This window comes from Apodemus sylvaticus, chromosome 16 (genome assembly GCF_947179515.1).
Source record: "Apodemus sylvaticus chromosome 16, mApoSyl1.1, whole genome shotgun sequence".
In the NCBI taxonomy this organism is placed as follows: Eukaryota; Metazoa; Chordata; class Mammalia; order Rodentia; family Muridae; genus Apodemus; species Apodemus sylvaticus.
This window is the reverse complement of record NC_067487.1, coordinates 84,030,380-84,053,245: the sequence shown is the minus strand read 5'-3', so window position 1 is coordinate 84,053,245 and position 22,866 is coordinate 84,030,380. Positions and strand designations below refer to the sequence as shown.

The window sequence follows — 22,866 nt, the reverse complement described above, 5'->3', positions numbered from 1 at the left end:
CTAGATACTAAAATTCAGAATCATTTAAATTCATTGTATTTATAGGACATCACTGTCAATAGTATGATTTCATATTTCAATGGTTTTTATTCCTTATTGAGTACCTATAAGGTACTAGCCTCTGTTATAGACTGAGAATCATGCCTAATAAAAATTAGAAAGCATTATTTCTCTTTATATTTATGCTGTATTGGAGAGAGATATATCTGTATATACACAAACACACAGGCATTTACACGTACACACAATCCCTCACATGCATGCACACATGTACACCTATGCATGCACATATACATGTATTTGCATGCCTATCAATCAGCTATCTATGAATGAACACACTGTTGTGGATTGCTGCATCTTGTTGTGAACAAGACACAGAACAGGACTAGAAATTCATGGGGAAGAGTTAGAGATGCTATTTGTAGACAAGGAAAGCTTCACTGAAAAGAGTATCTTAACTGGAGCTATTCATAACCTCCAGCCATTCTGTTCTTACTGAACCAGTTGCTCTTGTGCTCTGTTTACACAAATAGCAGCATCAGATACAGAGGCCAATACTGTTTTAAACCTAGGTTTATTTTTCTAATCCTGTGCATTTGGAATGAGTGGGAAAATTTAGATTTTAAAATTGTAATTTTAGAGTAAATTCTAAGATTAGATTAAATTTAGATTAAATTTTAAGATTAAATTCTAAGCAGTTTTGTAGAGGTGTGTGTGTGTGTGTGTATGTGTGCGTGTGTGTGTGTGCGTGCGTGTGTGTGTGTGTGTTATAACTCTGATACCTCTATGAACATATTTTTTTGCTGGAGTCAAAAGCTTGTGCAGGATAGAGCATGTCGAGTGATCTTTATGTGTGTAGTTGTGGTTAGAGGATGCATTACTAGTCGTTAGTTCTGGCTTTATCCACTCTTGAGTGCTGGCCTTTACTGATGTACAATAGAGCTTGTTGTGCATTGGTAATGAAATGATCAGAAATTGGACTTCTATAACATCTCTAGTATCTTTGAAATTGAAGTCATATATATTCAAAATTAATGCACCTTTATAAATGTAACTAGACATAAATGGATAATTAATCCTTAAGTAAAGGAAGCATAAACAAGTTGTTAGCATGTACAAGTTATTGTTGCTCATGCCTGTGCTTGCAATCTGAATGGAGCTCCAAGCCCACTTGCATGGAGTGCCTTGTGTCTGCAGTTTGGGATAGTTTCCTTTCTTTTTGCACAGTTTATACTGTTCAGGCTAAGGTCTTTATATATTCCAGTTTGACCTTTCTATTTTTTATTATAGGTGCTATCTGCTTCAGTTATAGAATCATAGACTGTATACTGTGTAAGCCTATAACTTAAATTTATTCAAATATAATTTCTTCATTTATTGGATTTGGTTTTTTCGAGACAGGGTTTCTCTGTGTAGCCCTGGCTGTCCTGGAACTCACTCTGTAGACCAAGCTGGCCTTGAACTCAGAAATCCACCTGCCTCTCTGCCTCCCAGAGTGCTAGAGCGCTGGGATTACAGGCATGTGCCACCACAGCCCTGCATTCCTTCATTTGTTGATGGTTGTTGTAGTAGTGACACCTTAATGGGATTGTGAGTAAGGAGAGTGATAAGAGCAGTGGATCATGTCTGGACCACAGGATGCTTTTAAAATTAGCTATTTTAATGTAATATGGTAATACACTACTAAATCTACAATAGCAATGTAGGGGTGCATGCGTTCATTATTTTTATGTGTTTTTATATTGAAAATACTTCTGTTGCTTGATCACCTATTATGTAATTGCTAGATCTTACTATCTGTCTTTTATGTAGGTTTAAAAAAAAACAAACTGTGATTCTATAATAACCATTCAGTGATTTGTAGTAGCCATTAGTTGTTTTCTCATTGTGTGTATGCATTATCAGGGAACATTTTATTTATTATTTAATGTTTTTGATTACAGGTAGATGCCACTGAGAGTGAACCAAAGAGTTTTTTCTTCATGAGTGAGGATGCTTTGACAAATCCACAGAAACTGATGGTTTTAATTCACGGTAGTGGTGTTGTCAGGGCAGGGCAGTGGGCCAGAAGGCTTATTATTAATGAAGATCTGGACAGTGGAACACAGATACCTTTTATTAAGAGAGCTGTGGATGTAAGTGAAACTTCCTTTGTTTTGGGGGATATTTTATCATTTTGTTTTATTGTATACAGCAATTTTATTATGTCTTTTTCAGAAATATATTCATGGCATAATCTTATTAAGACTTTATTTACCTTACTTGCATGATTGTTATTTTGTAGTAATGCAGGAAAATGTTATGGTTTTGTTGTTTGTGTAAAGGTGTAAATGTCTTTGAAACTAGTATTTTAAATTTTTCCCTTAGAATTGTTTTTTACTTTTTCTTTGTTTAACAGTATGAACTGTGAGTTTAACTATTTTATCATATCATCTTAACAATGAAAACCCTCTGACAATCCCCCAAACATTGAGAACTGTGATTGGGCTCAGGATGTTTGCCTTGCTTTCCTCCTGTGGTGAAGGGAGAAGGCATGGAGCCGTGCACTCACAGCGCGTCTTTCCAGTGAGGGAGAAGCAGGGAGCCATGTGCTCACAGCGTGTCTGTCCAATGAGGGAGAAGCAGGGAGCCATGCGCTCACAGCGCGTCTGTCCAGTGAGGGAGAAGCAGGGAGCCATGCGCTCACAGCGCGTCTGTCCAGTGAGGGAGAAGCAGGGAGCCATGTGCTCACAGCATCTGTCCAATGAGGGAGAAGCAGGGAGCCATGCGCTCACAGCGCGTCTGTCCAGTGAGGGAGAAGCAGGGAGCCATGCGCTCACAGCGCGTCTGTCCAGTGAGGGAGAAGCAGGGAGCCATGTGCTCACAGCATCTGTCCAATGAGGGAGAAGCAGGGAGCCATGCGCTCACAGCGCGTCTGTCCAGTGAGGGAGAAGCAGGGAGCCATGTGCTCACAGCATCTGTCCAGTGAGGGAGAAGCAGGGAGCCATGCGCTCACAGCGCGTCTGTCCAGTGAGGGAGAAGCAGGGAGCCATGTGCTCACAGCATCTGTCCAGTGAGGGAGAAGCAGGGAGCCATGCGCTCACAGCGTGTCTTTCCAGTGAGGGAGAAGGCAGGACATAGGCTTGGATTTTAAAAAGTATTTTGAGATCCACAAATAAAATATTTTAAGCTTAAAATAAACATATAAAATTGTGTAAAATAAACATATAAATTATAATATTTGTGAATAAGTTTTTCTATTCTAGTCTTGTTCTAATGTTTAATTATTGTATATAAGTCTTAAGTTATGCAGTGAACAGCCAATTTTCACAAAGTATGAATTTCTTTTACATGTAACTAGGAATATTCCTTAAAGAATGTCATCATGAAGCCGGGCATGGTAGCATATGCCTGTAATCCCAGCACTTGGGGGCAGAGGCAGGCGGATTTCTGAGTTTGAGGCCAGCCTGGTTTACAGAGTGAGTTCCAGGACAGCCAGGGCCACACAGAGAAACCCTGTATCGAAAAAACAAAAACAAAAACAAAAACAAAAAAAAAAACAAAACAAAAAACAAAAAACAAAAAAAAAAAACCAAAACCAAAACCAAATCCCAGTGAGGGAGAAGCAGGGAGCCATGTGCTCACAGCGTGTCTGTCCAATGAGGGAGAAGCAGGGAGCCATGCGCTCACAGCGCGTCTGTCCAGTGAGGGAGAAGCAGGGAGCCATGCGCTCACAGCGCGTCTGTCCAGTGAGGGAGAAGCAGGGAGCCATGTGCTCACAGCATCTGTCCAATGAGGGAGAAGCAGGGAGCCATGCGCTCACAGCGCGTCTGTCCAGTGAGGGAGAAGCAGGGAGCCATGCGCTCACAGCGCGTCTGTCCAGTGAGGGAGAAGCAGGGAGCCATGTGCTCACAGCATCTGTCCAATGAGGGAGAAGCAGGGAGCCATGCGCTCACAGCGCGTCTGTCCAGTGAGGGAGAAGCAGGGAGCCATGTGCTCACAGCATCTGTCCAGTGAGGGAGAAGCAGGGAGCCATGCGCTCACAGCGCGTCTGTCCAGTGAGGGAGAAGCAGGGAGCCATGTGCTCACAGCATCTGTCCAGTGAGGGAGAAGCAGGGAGCCATGCGCTCACAGCGTGTCTTTCCAGTGAGGGAGAAGGCAGGACATAGGCTTGGATTTTAAAAAGTATTTTGAGATCCACAAATAAAATATTTTAAGCTTAAAATAAACATATAAAATTGTGTAAAATAAACATATAAATTATAATATTTGTGAATAAGTTTTTCTATTCTAGTCTTGTTCTAATGTTTAATTATTGTATATAAGTCTTAAGTTATGCAGTGAACAGCCAATTTTCACAAAGTATGAATTTCTTTTACATGTAACTAGGAATATTCCTTAAAGAATGTCATCATGAAGCCGGGCATGGTAGCATATGCCTGTAATCCCAGCACTTGGGGGCAGAGGCAGGCGGATTTCTGAGTTTGAGGCCAGCCTGGTTTACAGAGTGAGTTCCAGGACAGCCAGGGCCACACAGAGAAACCCTGTATCGAAAAAACAAAAACAAAAACAAAAACAAAAAAAAAAACAAAACAAAAAACAAAAAACAAAAAAAAAAAAACCAAAACCAAAACCAAACCAAAACAAACAAACAAAAAAAAGCAAAAAAGAATGTCATCGTGCATAAAACATTTACGATAGAAAGAGTATTTTAGAAATGGTACATGTGTCCATGTATCCATTTTATTTCTAAAAATGACAATACATTTTATAGTTAATATTGGAAATGCATCTTGGATATATATTTACAAAATAGAAGAGTAAATATTTTAATGCATTCAGTATTCTTTTGTCCTGGATGTAATAATAACATTTAAGGAAAATCCTGGAGAATGCTTTTGTTAGTAGATTTGATGAACCCTCAAGTGCAGCCTAGTGCACTCAGGTTAATGCCTTATCCCCTGTGCAAGGAAGCACAGAACTTTTACTCCGTTGGTACTCTGATTATGATTTTAGAAAAAAATTGTAGTAACTGATTCTTCAGTTAAGACATGTGAACAATTAAATATTCAGTTACTAAGTTGAAATTTATACTAAAATAACACCAAAATTAGTGTTTTTGAAACTTTTATTTTATATTAAATATAGTAAAGTATCTCCTCAGTGGTGCTGGTTGTGATTCTAACACAATATCTATATGTTTTAGAGAGAACAGTGCAAGTAAAATGTATGTACAGTTCCTTAAGCATTTGAAGATAATAGTCAACAGCTGAGGAACTTTCTGCCAGTGAGCACTTGGCGAGATGGCTCATGGGAGTTTTATTTCCCTGTGGCAGGTCACCTGCTTTGTCTAATGTAGAACATATGTTGATGTCCTTTTAGTGTGTGAAATATCTTTGTATGAATAGAGTATTGATTTGCTCAACATGGAGGTACACTTTTTTTTTATAACATTAGATTAGTAAGCCATTTTCTCCTGTAAGTGGGAGTAACATTTAGAGTGTAACATTGTTCGTCACCATTTATTTCTCTACTTTTCTCAGCCAAAGTAAATTGTGATTCTTCTAAAGGAAAGAATTCATCTCTAAATATATGGCATGCCTACATTCTAGTTTTAGGTAATTACATTTTCTTTATTTTTTAAATAAGAAATTTATTGTGTGACGTTCATTATGAATTTCTAAAAATCTTTATCATTTTCAAATCTAGATGGAATGGTTTTACCATTAGGCGTCCTTTGTTACAGTGACGGCTCTGGTGGGAGGGACAGGTGCGTGGCATTTTAGGGCAGCCGGCAGAGGAGAGCCACAGGAGACAGTCTAGTTCTTTGGTTTTAACATGATAGTTCTGCTTTCGTTTTATTTTGTTGTTTCCTGAAATTTCACTTACAGAAAGGTTTTCATAGTATATAGAGGGTTAGCTGATCATTAGGGTTTTCAGTTCCTGTCAGTTTTCATACTGGTGTGCAAGTCAATTTTAATATTTTACAGGGTAGACATTGTCATCTCAATGTAGTGTGAATTCTCACCAGATCATTTATATATTATTTCAGTTTTGAAATTATGTCCATATCAATATCTCCTAATCTTCTCTCTCAGGTCAGCCATGTCTTTGTAGAATGGTTCTTGAAGGACATGCTGCTTTAAGTATGGCTTCACTGTGCAATGTTGTGGGTGTGCAGTCTAGAAAATGATAGGTCTTCTATCTCTTGTACTAAAAACTTGATTATAAAATGTATATTAAGATTTCATTAGGGAGGAATGGTACCTATCAAATACCTTCCTCTCAGTACTTACAAGGTTTCCAGGGTTTGTGGTTTTAGTGTTTAATAGGCTTCATTGCATAATACAGAACTCAAGTAAGAAAGTTTATTATGTATGCACACTTCTATGATTCAATACCTATATAATTTGAGAGTTAATAAGTCTGTTAATAGTCTTTGATTTCTCCCTTTCGGTTTAGGAAAGTCCGTATGTGTAAAGGGAGCAAGTAAAGTAGATGGCCCTGCAGTTCTTTAAATTACACTAGATTTAAAATAAATGCACGCAGCTTAAGAGACACCTCGGTGACTTTCTCCTGTCCCAGCCTAGGCTGACACTGTGGAGAGCTGGGGGTATAGAGATCTGTGGAGGCTGACATGGGGAAATGTCAAGTCAAGGTTAACCTGGACCCAAACTAAACAAATAATGTTTTCTGTGAAAAACTTTGTGATAGTGGTTCTCAATCTTTCTCATGCTGTGACCCTATAATACAGTTCCTCATGTTGTGGTGACCTCCCCCAACCCCCAAACATAATATCATTTTCATTGCTACTGCATAACTGTAATGTTGCTACTTTTCTGAATTATAATGTAAATGTTTTCCAATTGTCTCAGGTGACCCCTGTGAAAAGGTCAACCCCCAAAAGGGTTGTGACCCACAGGTTGAAGTAAAATATTTCATGTTTTAGAATTTTGTTAAAGACCCTCATCTTTTTTATCAGAAGGTATAATTGACACTTAGGAATTCTGAAGTTACACTGGACTTGTGTTTGTTAGATAAAAAGACTACATAGATTACCTCCTTTCTATTAGCAAAATCTATGCATGCTCAAGTCAAGTCAAGTCAAAATTACTGTGGTTTCTGCGTCCAACCAACAGATATCCCACTGTATAGTTTAAATCACTTCTGGAATTACATGTAATGACAAATTCACTGCAAATATTTGTTATATATAGAGGCACAAAGTGGGGGAGTCCCTTCACCTTCAGGGCTTCTCTTCTGACCTTGTCTTGGGAGCTTGAATTCCCCACCCTACCTCTTCCTTTGGAGTGTCCCATAGCCTTATTGAGATTACTGGTTCAACTTCCTTTCTCCAGATAAGAACCAGATCAGCCAGCATCTGATATTGCATGGAATCTATGCTAATGAGTCATCTCAATACCTTAGCCTTCAGTCAGTGACCTTTGGCTGCCCTAGATAGCCCTATCCCTATCCCCTAAAGTATATAACTCTATGTCACCCAGAGTAAAGTTGATCTGTATCCAGACAGCTGGATACAGAAGCTGGTCACTGAATGTGTCATTTCTGTTTGTACTCATGGACTGTCTAAAGACCCTGTTCCTGGACTTTGCTCCTTTTGTCCTCCTGGGCCAGCGGCCAAGGATCCTGTAATCAGGGACACCTACAGCTCCACTATATTTTTAGGAAATAATGAGGAAAATGTTTGAGCATGTAAAATGTAGAGTAAATGATTTAAAATATATTTTTCTCTCTGATGAATCAATAGGTTGAGTTCAATTTATCTTAGATGAAGAACCCATAAACAGAGAGGGCTCCTTTGTACATTTTATTCCTTAGGCATAATGGATATTATAGAACTTGATGACAGTAGTATTTGTGAAAATTAGGATGGGGATATAATAAAAAATTATAACTCATAATTTTTTAGTTTTTAATTTTATGTTTTATAATAGTATTTTGAATCTTAATTGTCTTAGTAGTTATTTTTAGCATGATGAAATCTAACCAGATTTGCTCCCCTAGATTTATCTAGCCCTTGTTTTTCATCAAGAACTCTTTTGATTTCTTGTGGACTTTGTTCAAACTTCCCTGGCCCATTTCTTAAGGCTACCTGCCTCTTATTATGAGATGCCCCTTAGTTGTTACCTGGATTCTTTGCTTTCTTGATATATTTCCTTATATTTTGGAGCTGTCAGAGGGTCAGTAGAAAATAAGTTTGAGGTGTGAAGTATGTGTGTGTATTTGATCATATATGTACAAATATGTATATAACCACATGTGTTGAAATATGTCCAAAGGTTAATGCTACATCCTTCCCCAGTCTCTCTCCACATGGTTTGTAGTGACAGGGAGTGGAAGTTCACTGATTTACTAGACTGGCCCTTCAAAACTGTGGGGAACCCATTGCCCTCACTCCTCATAGGTGTGCACCACAGTGCTCAACAGTTTTTTTTTTTTTTTTTTGTCTTTTTTTTTATTTGATATAATTTATTTACATTTCAAATGATTTCCCCTTTTCTAGCCCCCCCCCCACTCCCCGAAAGTCCCGTAAGCCCCCTTCTCTTCCCCTGTCCTCCCTCCCACCCCTTCCCAGTTCCCCGTTCTGGTTTTGCCAAATACTGTTTCACTGAGTCTTTCCAGAACCAGGGACCACTCCTGCTTTCTTCTTGTATCTCATTTGATGTGTGGATTATGTTTTGGGTATTCCAGTTTTCTAGGTTAATAACCACTTATTAGTGAGTGCATACCATGATTCACCTTTTGAGTCTGGGTTACCTCACTTAGTATGATGTTCTCTAGCTCCATCCATTTGCCTAAGAATTTCATGAATTCATTGTTTCTAATGGCTGAATAGTACTCCATTGTGTAGATATACCACATTTTTTGTATCCACTCTTCTGTTGAGGGATACCTGGGTTCTTTCCAGCATCTGGCAATTATAAATAGGGCTGCTATGAACATAGTAGAGCATGTATCCTTATTACATGGTGGGGAATCCTCTGGGTATATGCCCAGGAGTGGTATAGCAGGATCTTCTGGAAGTGAGGTGCCCAGTTTTCGGAGGAACCGCCAGACTGCTTTCCAGAGTGGTTGTACCAATTTGCAACCCCACCAGCAGTGGAGGAGTGTTCCTCTTTCTCCGCACCCTCTCCAACACCTGCTGTCTCCTGAATTTTTAATCTTAGCCATTCTGACTGGTGTAAGATGAAATCTTAGGGTTGTTTTGATTTGCATTTCCCTAATGACTAATGAATTGGAGCATTTTTTAAGATGCTTCTCCGCCATCCGAAGTTCTTCAGGTGAGAATTCTTTGTTTAACTCTGTACCCCATTTTTTAATAGGGTTGTTCGGTTTTCTGGAGTCTAACTTCTTGAGTTCTTTATATATATTGGATATTAGCCCTCTATCTGATGTAGGATTGGTGAAGATCTTTTCCCAATTTGTTGGTTGCCGATCTGTCCTCTTGATGGTGTCCTTTGCCTTACAGAAACTCTGTAACCTTATGAGGTCCCATTTGTCAATTCTTGCTCTTAGAGCATACGCTATTGGTGTTCTGTTCAGAAACTTTCTCCCTGTACCGATGTCCTCAAGGGTCTTCCCCAGTTTCTTTTCTATTAGCTTCAGAGTGTCTGGCTTTATGTGGAGGTCCTTGATCCATTTGGATTTGAGCTTAGTACAAGGAGACAAGGATGGATCAATTCGCATTCTTCTGCATGCTGACCTCCAGTTGAACCAGCACCATTTGTTGAAAAGGCTATCTTTTTTCCATTGGATGTTTTCAGCCTCTTTGTCGAGGATCAAGTGGCCATAGGTGTGTGGGTTCATTTCTGGATCTTCAATCCTGTTCCATTGATCCTCCTGCCTGTCACTGTACCAATACCATGCAGTTTTTAACACTATTGCTCTGTAGTATTGCTTGAGGTCAGGGATACTGATTCCCCCAGATTTTCTTTTGTTGCTGAGAATAGTTTTAGCTATCCTGGGTTTTTTGTTGTTCCAGATGAATTTGATAATTGCTCTTTCTAACTCTGTGAAGAATTGAGTTGGGATTTTGATGGGTATTGCATTGAATCTGTATAGTGCTTTAGGCAAAATGGCCATTTTAACTATATTGATTCTACCGATCCATGAGCATGGGAGGTTTTCCCATTTTTTGAGGTCTTCTTCCATTTCCTTCTTCAGAGTCTTGAAGTTCTTGCCATACAGATCTTTCGCATGTTTGGTAAGAGTCACCCCAAGATACTTTATACTGTTTGTGGCTATTGTGAAGGGGGTCATTTCCCTAATTTCTTTCTCAGCCTGCTTATCCTTTGAGTATAGGAAGGCCACTGATTTGCTTGAGTTGATTTTGTAACCTGCCACTTTGCTGAAGTTGTTTATCAGCTGTAGGAGCTCTCTAGTGGAGTTCTTTGGGTCACTTAGGTAGACGATCATGTCGTCTGCAAATAATGATAGTTTGACTTCCTCCTTTCCAATTTGTATCCCTTTGACCTCCTTATGTTGTCGAATTGCCCGAGCTAGTACCTCAAGTACAATATTGAAAAGATAAGGAGAAAGGGGGCAGCCTTGTCTGGTCCCTGATTTCAGTGGGATTGCTTCAAGTTTCTCTCCGTTTAGTTTGATGCTGGCTACCGGTTTGCTGTATATTGCTTTTACTATGTTTAGGTATGGGCCTTGAATTCCTGTTCTCTCCAAGACTTTAAGCATGAAAGGATGCTGAATTTTGTCAAATGCTTTTTCAGCATCCAATGAAATGACCATGTGGTTTTGTTCTTTGAGTTTATGTAGTGGATTGTATTGATGGATTTCCGTATATTGAACCAACCCTGCATTCCCGGGATAAAGCCTACTTGATCATGGTGGATGATCGTTTTGATGTGTTCTTGGATTCGGTTGGCAAGAATTTTGTTGAGTATCTTTGCATCGATGTTCATAAGGGAAATTGGTCTGAAGTTCTCTTTCTTTGTTGGATCTTTGTGTGGCTTTGGTATCAGCGTAATTGTGGCTTCGTAGAAGGAATTGGGTAGTGTTCCTTCTGTTTCTATTTTGTGGAATAGTTTGAAGAGTATTGGTGTTAACTCTTCTTTGAAGGTCTGGTAGAATTCTGCACTGAAACCATCTGGTCCTGTGCTTTTTTTGGTTGGAAGACTTTCTATGACTCCTTCTATTTCTTTAGGCTTTATGGGACTGTTTAGATGGTCTAGTTGGTCCTGATTTAATTTTGGTATTTGGTATCTGTCAAGGAAATTGTGCATTTCCTCCAGATTCTCCAGTTGTGTTGAGTACAGGCTCTTGTAGTAGGATCTGATGATTTTTTGGATTTCCTCAGTTTCCGTTGTTATGTCTCCCTTTTCATTTCTAAGTTTGTTAATTTGGATACTTTCTCTGTGCCCTTTTGTCAGTCTGGCTAAGGGTTTATCTATCTTGTTGATTTTCTCAAAGAACCAGCTCCTAGTTTTGTTGATTTTTTGTATGGTTCTCTTTGTTTCTACTTGATTGATTTCGGCCCTGAGTTTGATGATTTCCTGCCTTCTACTCCTCCTGGGTGAAATAGCTTCTTTTTGTTCTAGGGCTTTCAGGTGTGTCATTAAGTTGGTAATGTATGCTCTCTCCATTTTCTTTTTGGAGGCACTCAGGGCTATGAGTTTTCCTCTTAGCACTGCTTTCATTGTGTCCCATAGATTTGGGTATGTTGTGTTTTCATTTTCATTGTGTTCTAAAAAGTCTTTAATTTCTTTCTTTATTTCTTCCTTGACCAAGGTGTCATTGAGTAGAGTATTGTTCAATTTCCACGTGTATGTGGGTTTTCTGTTGTTTCTGTTGCTATTGAAGACCACTTTTATTCCATAGTGATCAGATAGGAGGCATGGGATTAGTTCTATCTTTTTATATTTGTTGAGGTCTGTCTTGTGACCAATTATATGGTCGATTTTGGAGAAGGTACCATGAGGTGCTGAAAAAAAGGTATATTCTTTTGTTTTAGGATAGAATGTTCTATATATATCAGTTAAATCTAATTGGTCCAAAGCTTCAATTAGTTTCATTGTGTCCTTGTTTAGTTTCTGTTTTCCTGATCGGTCCATTGAGGAAAGTGCAGTGTTGAAGTCACCCACAATTATTGTGTTAGGTGCAATGTGTGCTTTGAGTTTTAATAAAGTTTCTTTTATGAAAGAGGGTGCCCTTGCATTTGGAGCATAGATGTTCAGGATTGAGAGTTCTTCTTGTTGTATTTTTCCTTTGACCAGCAAGAAGTGTCCCTCAGAGTCTCTTTTGATGACTTTGGGTTGAAAGTCAATTTTATCTGATATTAAAATGGCTACTCCAGCTTGTTTCCTGAGACCATTTGCTTGTAAAATTGTCTTCCAGCCTTTTACTCTAAGGTAGTGTTTGTCTTTGACCCTGAGGTGTGTTTCCTGTAAGCAGCAAAATGTAGGGTCCTGTTTACGTATCCAGTCAGTTAGTCTGTGTCTTTTTATTGGGGCATTGAGTCCATTGATGTTAAGAGATATTAAGGAATAGTGATTGTTACTTCCTATCATTTTTGACGTTATTTTTTAAATTTGATTGCTTGACTTCTTTTGGGTTTGATGAAAGGTTACTATCTTGCTTTTTTCAGGGTGGAGTTTCCCTCCTTGTATTGGTGTTGTCCTCCTATTATCCTTTTTAGGGCTGGGTTTGTGGATAGATATTGGGTGAACTTGGTTTTGTCGTGAAATATCTTAGTTTCTCCATCTATGGTGATTGAGAGTTTTGCTGGATATAGTAGTTTTGGTTGGCATTTGTGTTCTCTTAGAGTCTGCATGAGATCTGCCCAGGACCTTCTAGCCTTCATAGTCTCAGGTGAAAAGTCTGCTGTGATTCTGATAGGTCTTCCTTTATATGTTACTTGGCCTTTTTCTCTTACTGCCTTTAGTATTCTTTCTTTGTTTAGAACATTTGGTGTTTTGATTATTATGTGACGGGAAGTATTTCTGTTCTGGTCCAGTCTGTTTGGAGTTCTGTAGGCTTCTTGTATATTCATGGGCATCTCTCTCTTTAGGTTAGGGAAGTTTTCTTCCATAATTTTATTGAGGATATTTGCTGGCCCTTTAAGTTGTAAATCTTCACTCTCATCTATGCCTATAATCCTTAGGTTTGGTCTTCTCATTGTGTCCTGGATTTCCTGGATATTTTGGGTTACAAGCTTTTTGCACTTTGCATTTTCTTTAACTGTTGAGTCCATGGTTTCTATGGAATCTTCAGCATCTGAGATTCTTTCTTCTATCTCTTGTATTCTGTTGTTGATATTTGCATCTCTGTCTCCTGATTTCTTCCCAAGGCTTTCTATCTCCAAAGTTGTCTCCCTTTGAGTTTTCTTAGTTGTTTCTACTTCTGATTTTAGATCCTGGATGGTTTTGCTTAGCTCCTTCCCTTGCATGTTTGTGTTTTCCTGTAATTCTTTAAGAGATTTTTGTGTTTCCTCTTTCATGAGCTCAGCCTGTTGACCAAAGTTCTCCTGTATTTCTTTAAGAAATTTTTGTGTTTCGTCTTTCATGACCTCAGCCTGTTGAGCAAAGTTCTCCTGTATTTCTTTAAGTGTTTTTTGCATTTCCTCCTTGTTGGCTTTTGTATTCTCCTGGATTTCTTTCAATGATTTTTGTGTTTCCCTTGCAAGGGCTTCTAATTTTTGATCCATTTTCTCCTGAATGTCCTTCATGTGTTCCTGTACCAGCATCATGACCAGTGATTTTAAATCCAAATCTTGTTTTACTGGTGTGATGGGGTATCCAGGACTTGCTGGTAGAGGAGAATTTGGTTCAGATGTTGCCATATTGCCTTGATTTCTGTTAGTGACGTTTCTGCGTTTGCCTTTTGCCATCTAGCTCTCACTGGTGTTACTTGGCCTTGTCAGTGCTGGACTCACCAGTGCAAGCTGCCCCTTCCCCGTTGGCCTCTGGTGGACAGCTTACACTCTGCACTGCCTATAGACAGGGTGCTGTTGTCCAGGCTGTTCAGATCCCGAAGCAGGCACCTGAAGGCTCCCGCTGGGGCCCGCAGGATTTATTGGAGCACACTGACTTCTCCCAGCTGGCCGCCCGGAAGCCGCCGCGTTCCTTATCCCGCTCAACAGTTTTGTATGAGTGTAAGGATTCGAACTCAGTTATTCATGCGAGCATAAGTACTTTACTGACTGAACCATCTTCCTAGCCCTGGAAATAATTTTGAAACCTTTCTTTCTAAAAAGTTGCCTTTACTCTGCTTGTTTGAGGAATTTAATTAATTAACTGTTATCCTGTGAACTGAAATATTGTTTATTCTGAAATTTGACAGCTTTATTCTCTTCTATGTAGTTTACTGTGCCTCATACTCGTGGCCTTGAGTTCTTTTCCTCTCCTGTGAAAGCTCCTCACCATGTCTCTTATGTTTTACTGTATTTCTAGTATGATTTTTGGGTAAAGTACAGAAATAATTTTCTTGTTGAAATTTTGTTGAAAATGTGAATGTTTTTTTTAATAGAATGTATTTTGATCCTGGTTTCTCCTTCTCCCAGAATCTCCATTCCTCTTTACCAGTCTAACTTCATGGCTTTTGTCAGGGAGGAGTGGCCCCTTGTTCTGGAAAGACTCAGGGAAGCAGTATAGGGCAAAACCAGAACAGGGAAGTGGGAAGGGTTGGGTGGGAAAACAGGGGGAGGGAAGGGGGCTGATGGGACTTTCAGGGAGTGGGGGTCTAGAAAAGGGGAAATCATTTGAAATGTAAATAAAAAATATATCGAATAAAAAAAAAGAAAAAAAAAGAAAAACAGTCAAATAAAACAAGAAATATGCACAGACAAGCAAAATCTATAAAAACACAAAGTGGAAACCATAACATATAAGCAAAAGTTCAGCATGGAACAAAAATGGCCAAACAGGAGCTATATGAGACACAACCAAAACCACCATTCAGGGCAGTCAGTGTTGACTGTGTAACTAGCCCTATATCCATTCTGACTGACTGGTTTGTATATCCATTCACTCTCTATTGGAGAAACCTACTGTTTCTACAATTGTAAATGGTTGTCAATTGAAGATAGTTTCTTGTTTAAGAAAAGAAGCTTGTATCCTCTTTCTGGTTGTTCCAATTACAGGTAGTTACTTTGTAATTTGTATATTTTCAAACATAATATTGAACAATATGTCTAAGCAATCAGTTTGTGAACTTCAGTGGATAACTTCCTTCTATAACAGTAGTTATTCTAGAGCATTTTGGAATTTTCTCCTAAGAACGGAATAACATGAAAGAAAAACACAATTGTTACTGACTCTGACATGAATTGTTGCTTGACACAATTGTTACTTGACAAGTAGAGTCAGAACTTTCTTATTAAATTTTTATACTTCCGTGCATTTATGACCCGTCCAGCAGGTCCAGTTATTCAGGGTTCCGAAGGGGTGCTACCTGAGGGTGAGGGGGGGGGGGGGAGAGAAAGAAGGCCAGGCAATCAGGGTTCCACAATTCCTCGAATATTCCCTGGTACACAGGTTTTTAGCTCTCCATGGAAGAGCTCACCTTGAGGCAAGAACAAAGGAGGGAGGGGCATTCTTGGCCATTTCAGCAGGAAGAGATAAGGGTCCTGTGGTGACATCTGATGTTTGCATAGCCTGGAGCATAGCTCAGTTATCTCTGGGCTTCCCTTTCAGGGTAGGGAGAGGCTCTTTGTTTTACTCAGGACCTTTGCCCTGCCAGCCCTCCGAGCTGTTATTGAGGGTCTCTAATGGCTTCCCACACATTTCTAACCCTACCCCACATCTTTAAAATGTTTGACCTAGAATTGTTTGTATCTAAAGGAAACACCAGGTCAAAAATGGAGCAGAAATAGAATTTTTAGTTTGTTTCACTTTCTAAAAACTAGAAATTTTCTATTTTGGCTATTGACTTTAACATTTGCTTTTTCTTGTTTCAATTTTGATTTCTCCCCTTTTTGGAAAAGTATATCCATAAAACACACCAGATTATAGTTTTATTTTACAAATGTTTATGGAATTATTGTACATGTCTGTCTATAATAGATTTATCATAGATAGATGTGTCTATATAATAGATTATATTATAGAAACTTACCTATAATATAAAGGTAGGGTATCCCCATCAGTCATTGGGGCACTACCTTTTTAGTAATGCCATGAGTACTACTCTCAACTTTCAGTTTTATCATTAAACAATCTAACATCTTACTATTTCAAAAGAAGTATGGGACAACCTTGGGTATGGAGCTTTTAATAGGATTATAAGAGGTAACTATAGCTAGTATTAAGTAATACTATTTTTAAACATTATATTATCAATCTATTTGGTGATAAATTTATAGTGCTAATCTTAGATTTTGGTATGAATATAAATTAAGATAATATTTTGTTTTGTTTTGTTTTGTTTTGAATTTGGTTTTTTTCGAGACAGGGTTTCTCTGTGTAGCCCTGGCTGTCCTGGAACTCACTCTGTAGACCAGGCTGGCCTCTAACTCAGAAATTCCACTGCCTCTGCCTCCCAGAGTGCTGGGATTACAGGCGTGCGCCTCCACCGCCCTGCAGAAATAATCTTTTTACGTGGAAGTTTAGTAATGCTTCCTAACATTTGATATCTATGCACCTGGTAGGATGTGCAGCAGAGCAGTGCACATGCTTGGCTGCCACCACACTGAACCACTCACTCACCACTCAGTTTCCTCCAGTACAGAACTGTTTGAATAATGACAGTTCATTTATAAAATGGAAGACTGCAGTATTTAAAGAGATTCTATGTGTGTGCATGATTATTTTGTGTGAAATGATGTAGAATAAATGAAAACTCAAGAACGACATTAAATAAACAATTGGTGTGCTTTTTTACCCATGGAAGACTATTCTTCCCACTCAATTGAGGCATTTTGAAATTTTTCTTCTACACTAGCATGTCTTTGGCATCATCTTTGTATAGGACATGTTTAGGCAGTCTTGGTGGTAAGAATTATACAGGTGTAGAATCTGACATTTTTTGGAGATATAAACTCATAGTAAACTTCACCATTGCATCCCTTCTTCTGCAGTGATCCCTAAGTCTTGGGCGCAGGAGTTGTTTTGCACATGTATCACGTGGGACTGTGCTCCACATTTCTATATTACAAGGGATATGAAAAGGAAATCAAAAAAGTGGGGAGAGAGCTCTAGTGAGGTAGAGAAAAGGGCAGTAGGTCTGGAAGGAAGGAAGATGGTAAAATGACAGGAAGGATGTCTGATATCATCGTAAGGGAACAGACCATTAACTATCTACCTAACATACTTACGTAAATCAGTGTATACGTGTGTGTGTGTGTGTGTATATATATATATATATATATATATATATATATATATATATATTGGATGAAATTTTATTCTTTAGGCTAACAATGCTTCCATCAAGAGCCATAGACTTTGTAACAAAAGCTCCACAGTGGACATGATATGCCTGTTTTGAGTTGCTGGGCAGGGTTATCTTAGGTAAGACACTATTGCAAAAGACACTATGTATCTCAGACAAAGAGCACAGTGATCTTTGAGCTGTAACTGACCTGAATTCCTTCTCTCTGAGAACCAACTTTCCAGTAGGCTCTATCCAAGTTTCAAAAGGAGTGATGCCAACCACTTAGGTGTTATACCTATAAATCACAACAACTAGCTCAACAGTAATCTAAATATTACAATATTGGCAAATCTACTTTGGCGGTAACCAACAACTCTGTAATTGGACTCAAGGAATGCTGGTGTGTGTGTGTGTGTGTGTGTGTGTGTGTGTGTGTGTGTGTGTGTGTGTGGTTGGTACTGGGCGCCTACCCATCTTCCCAAGGCTAGTGAAGTCGTATATCATTGAGAAGAGACACTACTTAGTAAGCCAGAAGAATCCCTAACTACTTTCTAAATATTTACTCTTATTTTCATCCCTCATCAAGGAGACTTTTCTCAACAACGAATGGAGACCATTACAACCACAACTGATGAAAATGTATTTTAAGGCTCACGGAGGGAAAAGGTGGAGTGTGAGAGAAACCCGTATTGTATGGTCTCCAAATGAACGAGTGCCTGTCTCACAATCTAACACATCTACAGCTAATACATGAGTATTCCTAGGTGTTGATGCAAGAAACCATCATCTTCATTTACTTTTTATCCCAAGTTATGTTTGTTTTAAGTCTGCAAATGCTCTTTTATATTTAAAAAGATCTTTATAATGTATTTATTATGCTATTTTACTCTAGTTTAAGAATCATTTTTAACATTTAGTAAATGATTATAGAATTGCAGAATATCCTTTAGTTACTTATTTTTCTCACTTACTAAGAAGTTTAGTCAGTTAAACCTGAACTCTTAAATTTTTAAAGCAATTAAAGCCTTTGCTAACCCTCTAATTGAATGTGAGGCTGTTAACGTACAAGTTGGAGCCAAAATTGCAAGTTCCAGACTTCAAAAGTAAACTTTGAAGAAAAAATTTAAAATGATTATTGAATACATATTCATAATACAGACCATAAAACAATGAAGTAAAAATTTCCATAATGATTAAACTTAGAACATTTCTGAACTTATACAGCATATGCATCTACGGAAGTCATAGAAGTTTAAGAAAACAACAGGATGACAGGTTTTTAAAATTTATTTATATATTGATTTATTTACACTCCATAATTTATTTCCTGCCCAGTCCATGCTCCAACTGGTCCACATCCTATACCTCTTCTCCAAACCCGTGTCCCCATGTGGATGTCCCTACTCCTCATCCCACCAGACCTCTCAACTCCCCGGGGCCTCCAGTCTCCTGAGGGCTAGGTGCATCATCTCTGAATGAACGCAGACCCGGCACTCCTCTACTGTATGTGTGTTGGGGGCCTAATATCAGCTGGTGTGAGCTGCCTGTTTGATGGCCCAGTGTCTGAGAGATCTTGGAGGTCCAGTTTAATTGAGACTGCTGGCCCTCCTACAGGATCACCCTTTTCCTCAGCTTCTTTCAGACTTCTATAATTCAACAACAGGGGGCAGCCACTTCTGTCCATTGGCTGGGTACAAGCATCTGACTCTTCCAGCTGCTTGTTGGGTCTTCTGGAGTGCGGTCATGCTTGCTCCATTTTTGGGACCACTCCATAGCCTCAGGAATAGTGTCAGGCCTTGGGACCTCCCCTTGAGCTGGATCCCACTTTGGGTCTGTCTCTGGACCTTCTTTTCCTCAGGCTCCTCTCTACTTCCATCGCTGTAATTATGACTTGAGTGGACAGAGTTATGACTGTGGGATGGCCCACCTCTCCCTCATTTGATGTCCTGTCTTCTTGCTGGAGGTGGGCTCTATAAGTTTCGTCTCCCTACTGTTAGTAATTTCATCTAAGGTTCCTTTCTTTGAATCCTGAGAGTCTCTCACCTCCCAGGTCTCTGGTTCAACCTCCTATTTGCTCCTGTTTCCATTCTTTTTGCTGGCTCTCAGGGCTTCAGTCCTTTTTCCTCACCCAATCATGTTCCCCTCTTTCCCCAATAGCTCGCCCCCCACTGTCCACTCAAGTTCGTCCCTCCCTCCTCATTTTTGACTACATTGTTCTCCTTTCCAAGTGGGACTGAGGCATCCTCACTTGGGCACTTCGGCTTGTTGACCTTGAGTTCTGTGGACTGTATTTTGGGTACTCTGTACTTGTTAACATCCACTTATTAGTGAGTACATACCATGCTTGTCCTTTTGAGTCTGAGTCACCTCACTCAGGATAATATTTTCTAGTTCCATCCATTTGCCTGCAAAACTCAGGATGTCCTTGTTCTTAATAGCTGAGTAGTATTCCATTTTGTAAATGAACATTTTCTGTTTCCATTCTTCTGTTGTGGGAAATCTGCTTGTTTCCAGCTTCTGGCTATCACAAGTAATGCCTTTATGAACATAGTGGAACATGTGCCACTGTGGCATGGTAGGGCATGTTTTGGGTATATTCCCAAGAATGGTATAGATGGGTCTTGAGGTTTCTGAGGAACCTCCAGATTGATTTCCAGAGTGCTTGTACCAGTTTACAATCCCACCAGCAATGGAGTTTTCCTCTTTCTCCACATCTGCTCCAACATGTGTTGTCTAAGCCAACATGTGGTTTTGGTCTAAGCCATTCTGATTGGTGTAAGGTGGAATTTCGGGATTGTTTTGGTTTGCATTTCTGTGATCACTAAAGACTGAACTTTTTTTTTTTTTTTTTTTTTTTTTTTTTTTTTTTTTTTTTTTTAGGTGCTTCTCAGCCATCAATATTCCTCTGTTGTGAATTCTTGGTTTAGTTCTGTACACCATTTTTGGAGTGTGTTGTTTGGTATTTTGGTGACTAGTTTCTTGAGTTCTTTATATATTTTGGATATTACCTTCTATTGGATGTGGGGTTAGTGAAGATTTTTTTCCTGATCTGTAGGTAGCTGATTTGTCTTATTGACTATGTCCTTTGAATTGTAGAACCTTTCTAGTTTCATTAGGTCCCATTTATCAATTCTTGGTCTTAGAGCATGAGTCATTGGAGTGCTGTTTTGGAAAATTCCCCCTGCACCAATGAGTTCAAGGCTCTTTGCCAATTTCTCTTCTATTACATTTAGTGTATCTGGTATTATGTTGAGCTCCCAGATCCCCTTGGAATTGAACTTTGTGCAAGGTGACAAATATGTGTCTATTTTCATTTTTCTACAAATAGCCAGTTAGTCCAGTACCATTTATTGAAGATGCTTTCTTTTATCCATTCTATATTTTTGGCTTCTTTGTCAAAGATTAACTGTCCATAATTGTGTGGTTTTATTTTTTAGTCCTCAATTCTATTGCATTGATTAACATGTCTCAGTACCAATACCATGCAGTTTTTATCACTATTGCTCTGTAGTAAAGCTTGAGGTCAGGGATGCTGATTTTCCCAGCCATTATTTTATTGTTAAGAATGGTTTTCTCTATTCTGAGTTTTTTTTTTGCCTTTCCAGATGAATTTGAGAGTTGCTCTTTCCATGTCTTTGAATAATTGTGTTGTGATTTTGATGAGGATTGCATTGAATCTATAGAATGCCTTTGGTAGGATGGCCATTTTCACAATGTTATTTCTGCCAATCCATGGGCATGGAAGATCTCTCCATTTTCTGAGATCTTTGATTTATTTCTTGAGAGACTTGAAGTTATTGTCATACAAGTCTTTCACTTGTTTGGTTAGAGTTACCCCAAGATATTTTTTATTATTTGTGGCTATTGTGAAGAGTTATTTCCCTAATTTCTTTCTCAGCCTATTTATCATTTGTATAAAGGAAGGCTACTGATTTATTTGAGTAAATTTTATATCTGACCACTTTGCTGACCTCGTTTATCAGCTGGAGAAGTTCTCTGGTAGATTTTTTGGGTTCAGTTATGTATACTATCATCTCATCTGCAAATAGTGATACCTTTATTTCTTTGGCAATTTGTATTCCATTGATCCCTTTTCATTGTTTTATTGCTCTAGCTAGCACTTTAAGTACTATATTTAATAGATATGGGGAGAGTGAGCATCCTTGTCTCCAATTTCAGTGGGATTGCTTCAAGTATGTCTCCTTTTAATTTGATATTGGCTGTTGTTTTACAGTAAATCTCTTTTATTATATTTAGGTATGGGTCTTGAATTCCTGATCGCTCCAATACTTTTAACATGAAGGTGTGTTGTATTTTGTGAAATGCTTCTTGTATCTAAGGAGATAATCATGTGATTTTTTTTTCTTTCAGTGTGTTTATATGGTGGATTACATTAAGGGAATTTCATATATATATATATATATATATATATATATATATATATATATATACATACATATATATATATTCTATATTCTTTGTTTACAATACAAAAGCTTTCCCCTTTCCCAGTCCCCCCCCCCCCCATATGTCCCATGAGTCCTCTTCTCTCCATCCATTCTCCTATCTTTCCCCCTCCCTTTTATCTGTCCTGGTACTCCACTACAACTTTACAAACCTGGGATGAAGTCTACTTTATCATGGTGAATGATGACTTTGATATGTTCTTGGATTCTGCTCTAAAGAATTTTATTGAGTATTTTTTCATCAATATTCACAAGTGAGATTGGTCTGAAGTTCTCTTTTTTGATTGGGTCCTTGTGTGGTTTAGGTATCAGAGGAATTGTGACTTCATAGAACGAATTAGTTAGTGTTCCTTTTCTTTCAGTGTTGTGGAATTGATTGAGCAAAACTGGTATCAGGTCTTCTTTGAAGGCCTGGTAGAATTCTGCACTAAATCCGTCTGGCCCTGAGCTTCTTTGGTTGGGAGTTTTTTAATGACTTCTGTTTCCTTGTGTAATATGTGCCTCTTTAGATAGTTTATCTGCTCTTGATTTAACTTTGGGATGTGGTATTTGTCTAGAAAGCAATCCATTTCATCTAGATTTTCAATTTTTGTTAAGTATAGACTTTTATAGTAGGATCTGATGATTTTTTGAATTTCTTTTGTTTCTGTTTAACTGTCTCCCTTTCCATTTCTGATTTTGCTAATTTGGATACTTCTTCTTGGTCCTGTAGTTAGTTTGGCTAGGAGTTTTTCTATCTTGTTGATTCTCTCAAAGAACCAGCTTCTGGTTTTGTTGATTCTTTGTACTGTCTTCTTTGTTTTTTTTTCTTTTTCCTTTTTCCTTTTTCCTTTTTCCTTTTTTTTTTTTTTTTTTTTTTTTTTGGTTGATTTCCACCCTGAGTGTGACTATTTCCTGCCTTCGACTCCTCTTGGATGAGTTTGCTTCTTCTTCTTCTTCTTCTTCTTCTTCTTCTTCTTCTTCTTCTTCTTCTTCTTCTTCTTCTTCTTCTTCTTCTAGAGCTCTCAGGTGTGTTGTTGACTTGTTAGTGTAAAATATCTCCAGTTTCTTTATATGGACACTAAGTGCTATGAATCTT

General features: G+C 38.6%; 1 protein-coding gene across 4 annotated transcripts in view; it reads left to right on the top strand.

Moving 5' to 3' along the window:
- Positions 1–22,866, top strand: part of Fam172a (family with sequence similarity 172 member A) — a 482,169-nt gene that overhangs the window by 111,604 nt on the left and 347,699 nt on the right. For all 4 annotated transcript variants that reach the window (XM_052160054.1, XM_052160053.1, XM_052160052.1 and 1 more), the window contains one exon: positions 1,944–2,135. In XM_052160054.1, coding sequence (XP_052016014.1) covers positions 1,944–2,135 — 192 coding nt within the window. The remainder of the gene's footprint in view (positions 1–1,943; positions 2,136–22,866) is intronic.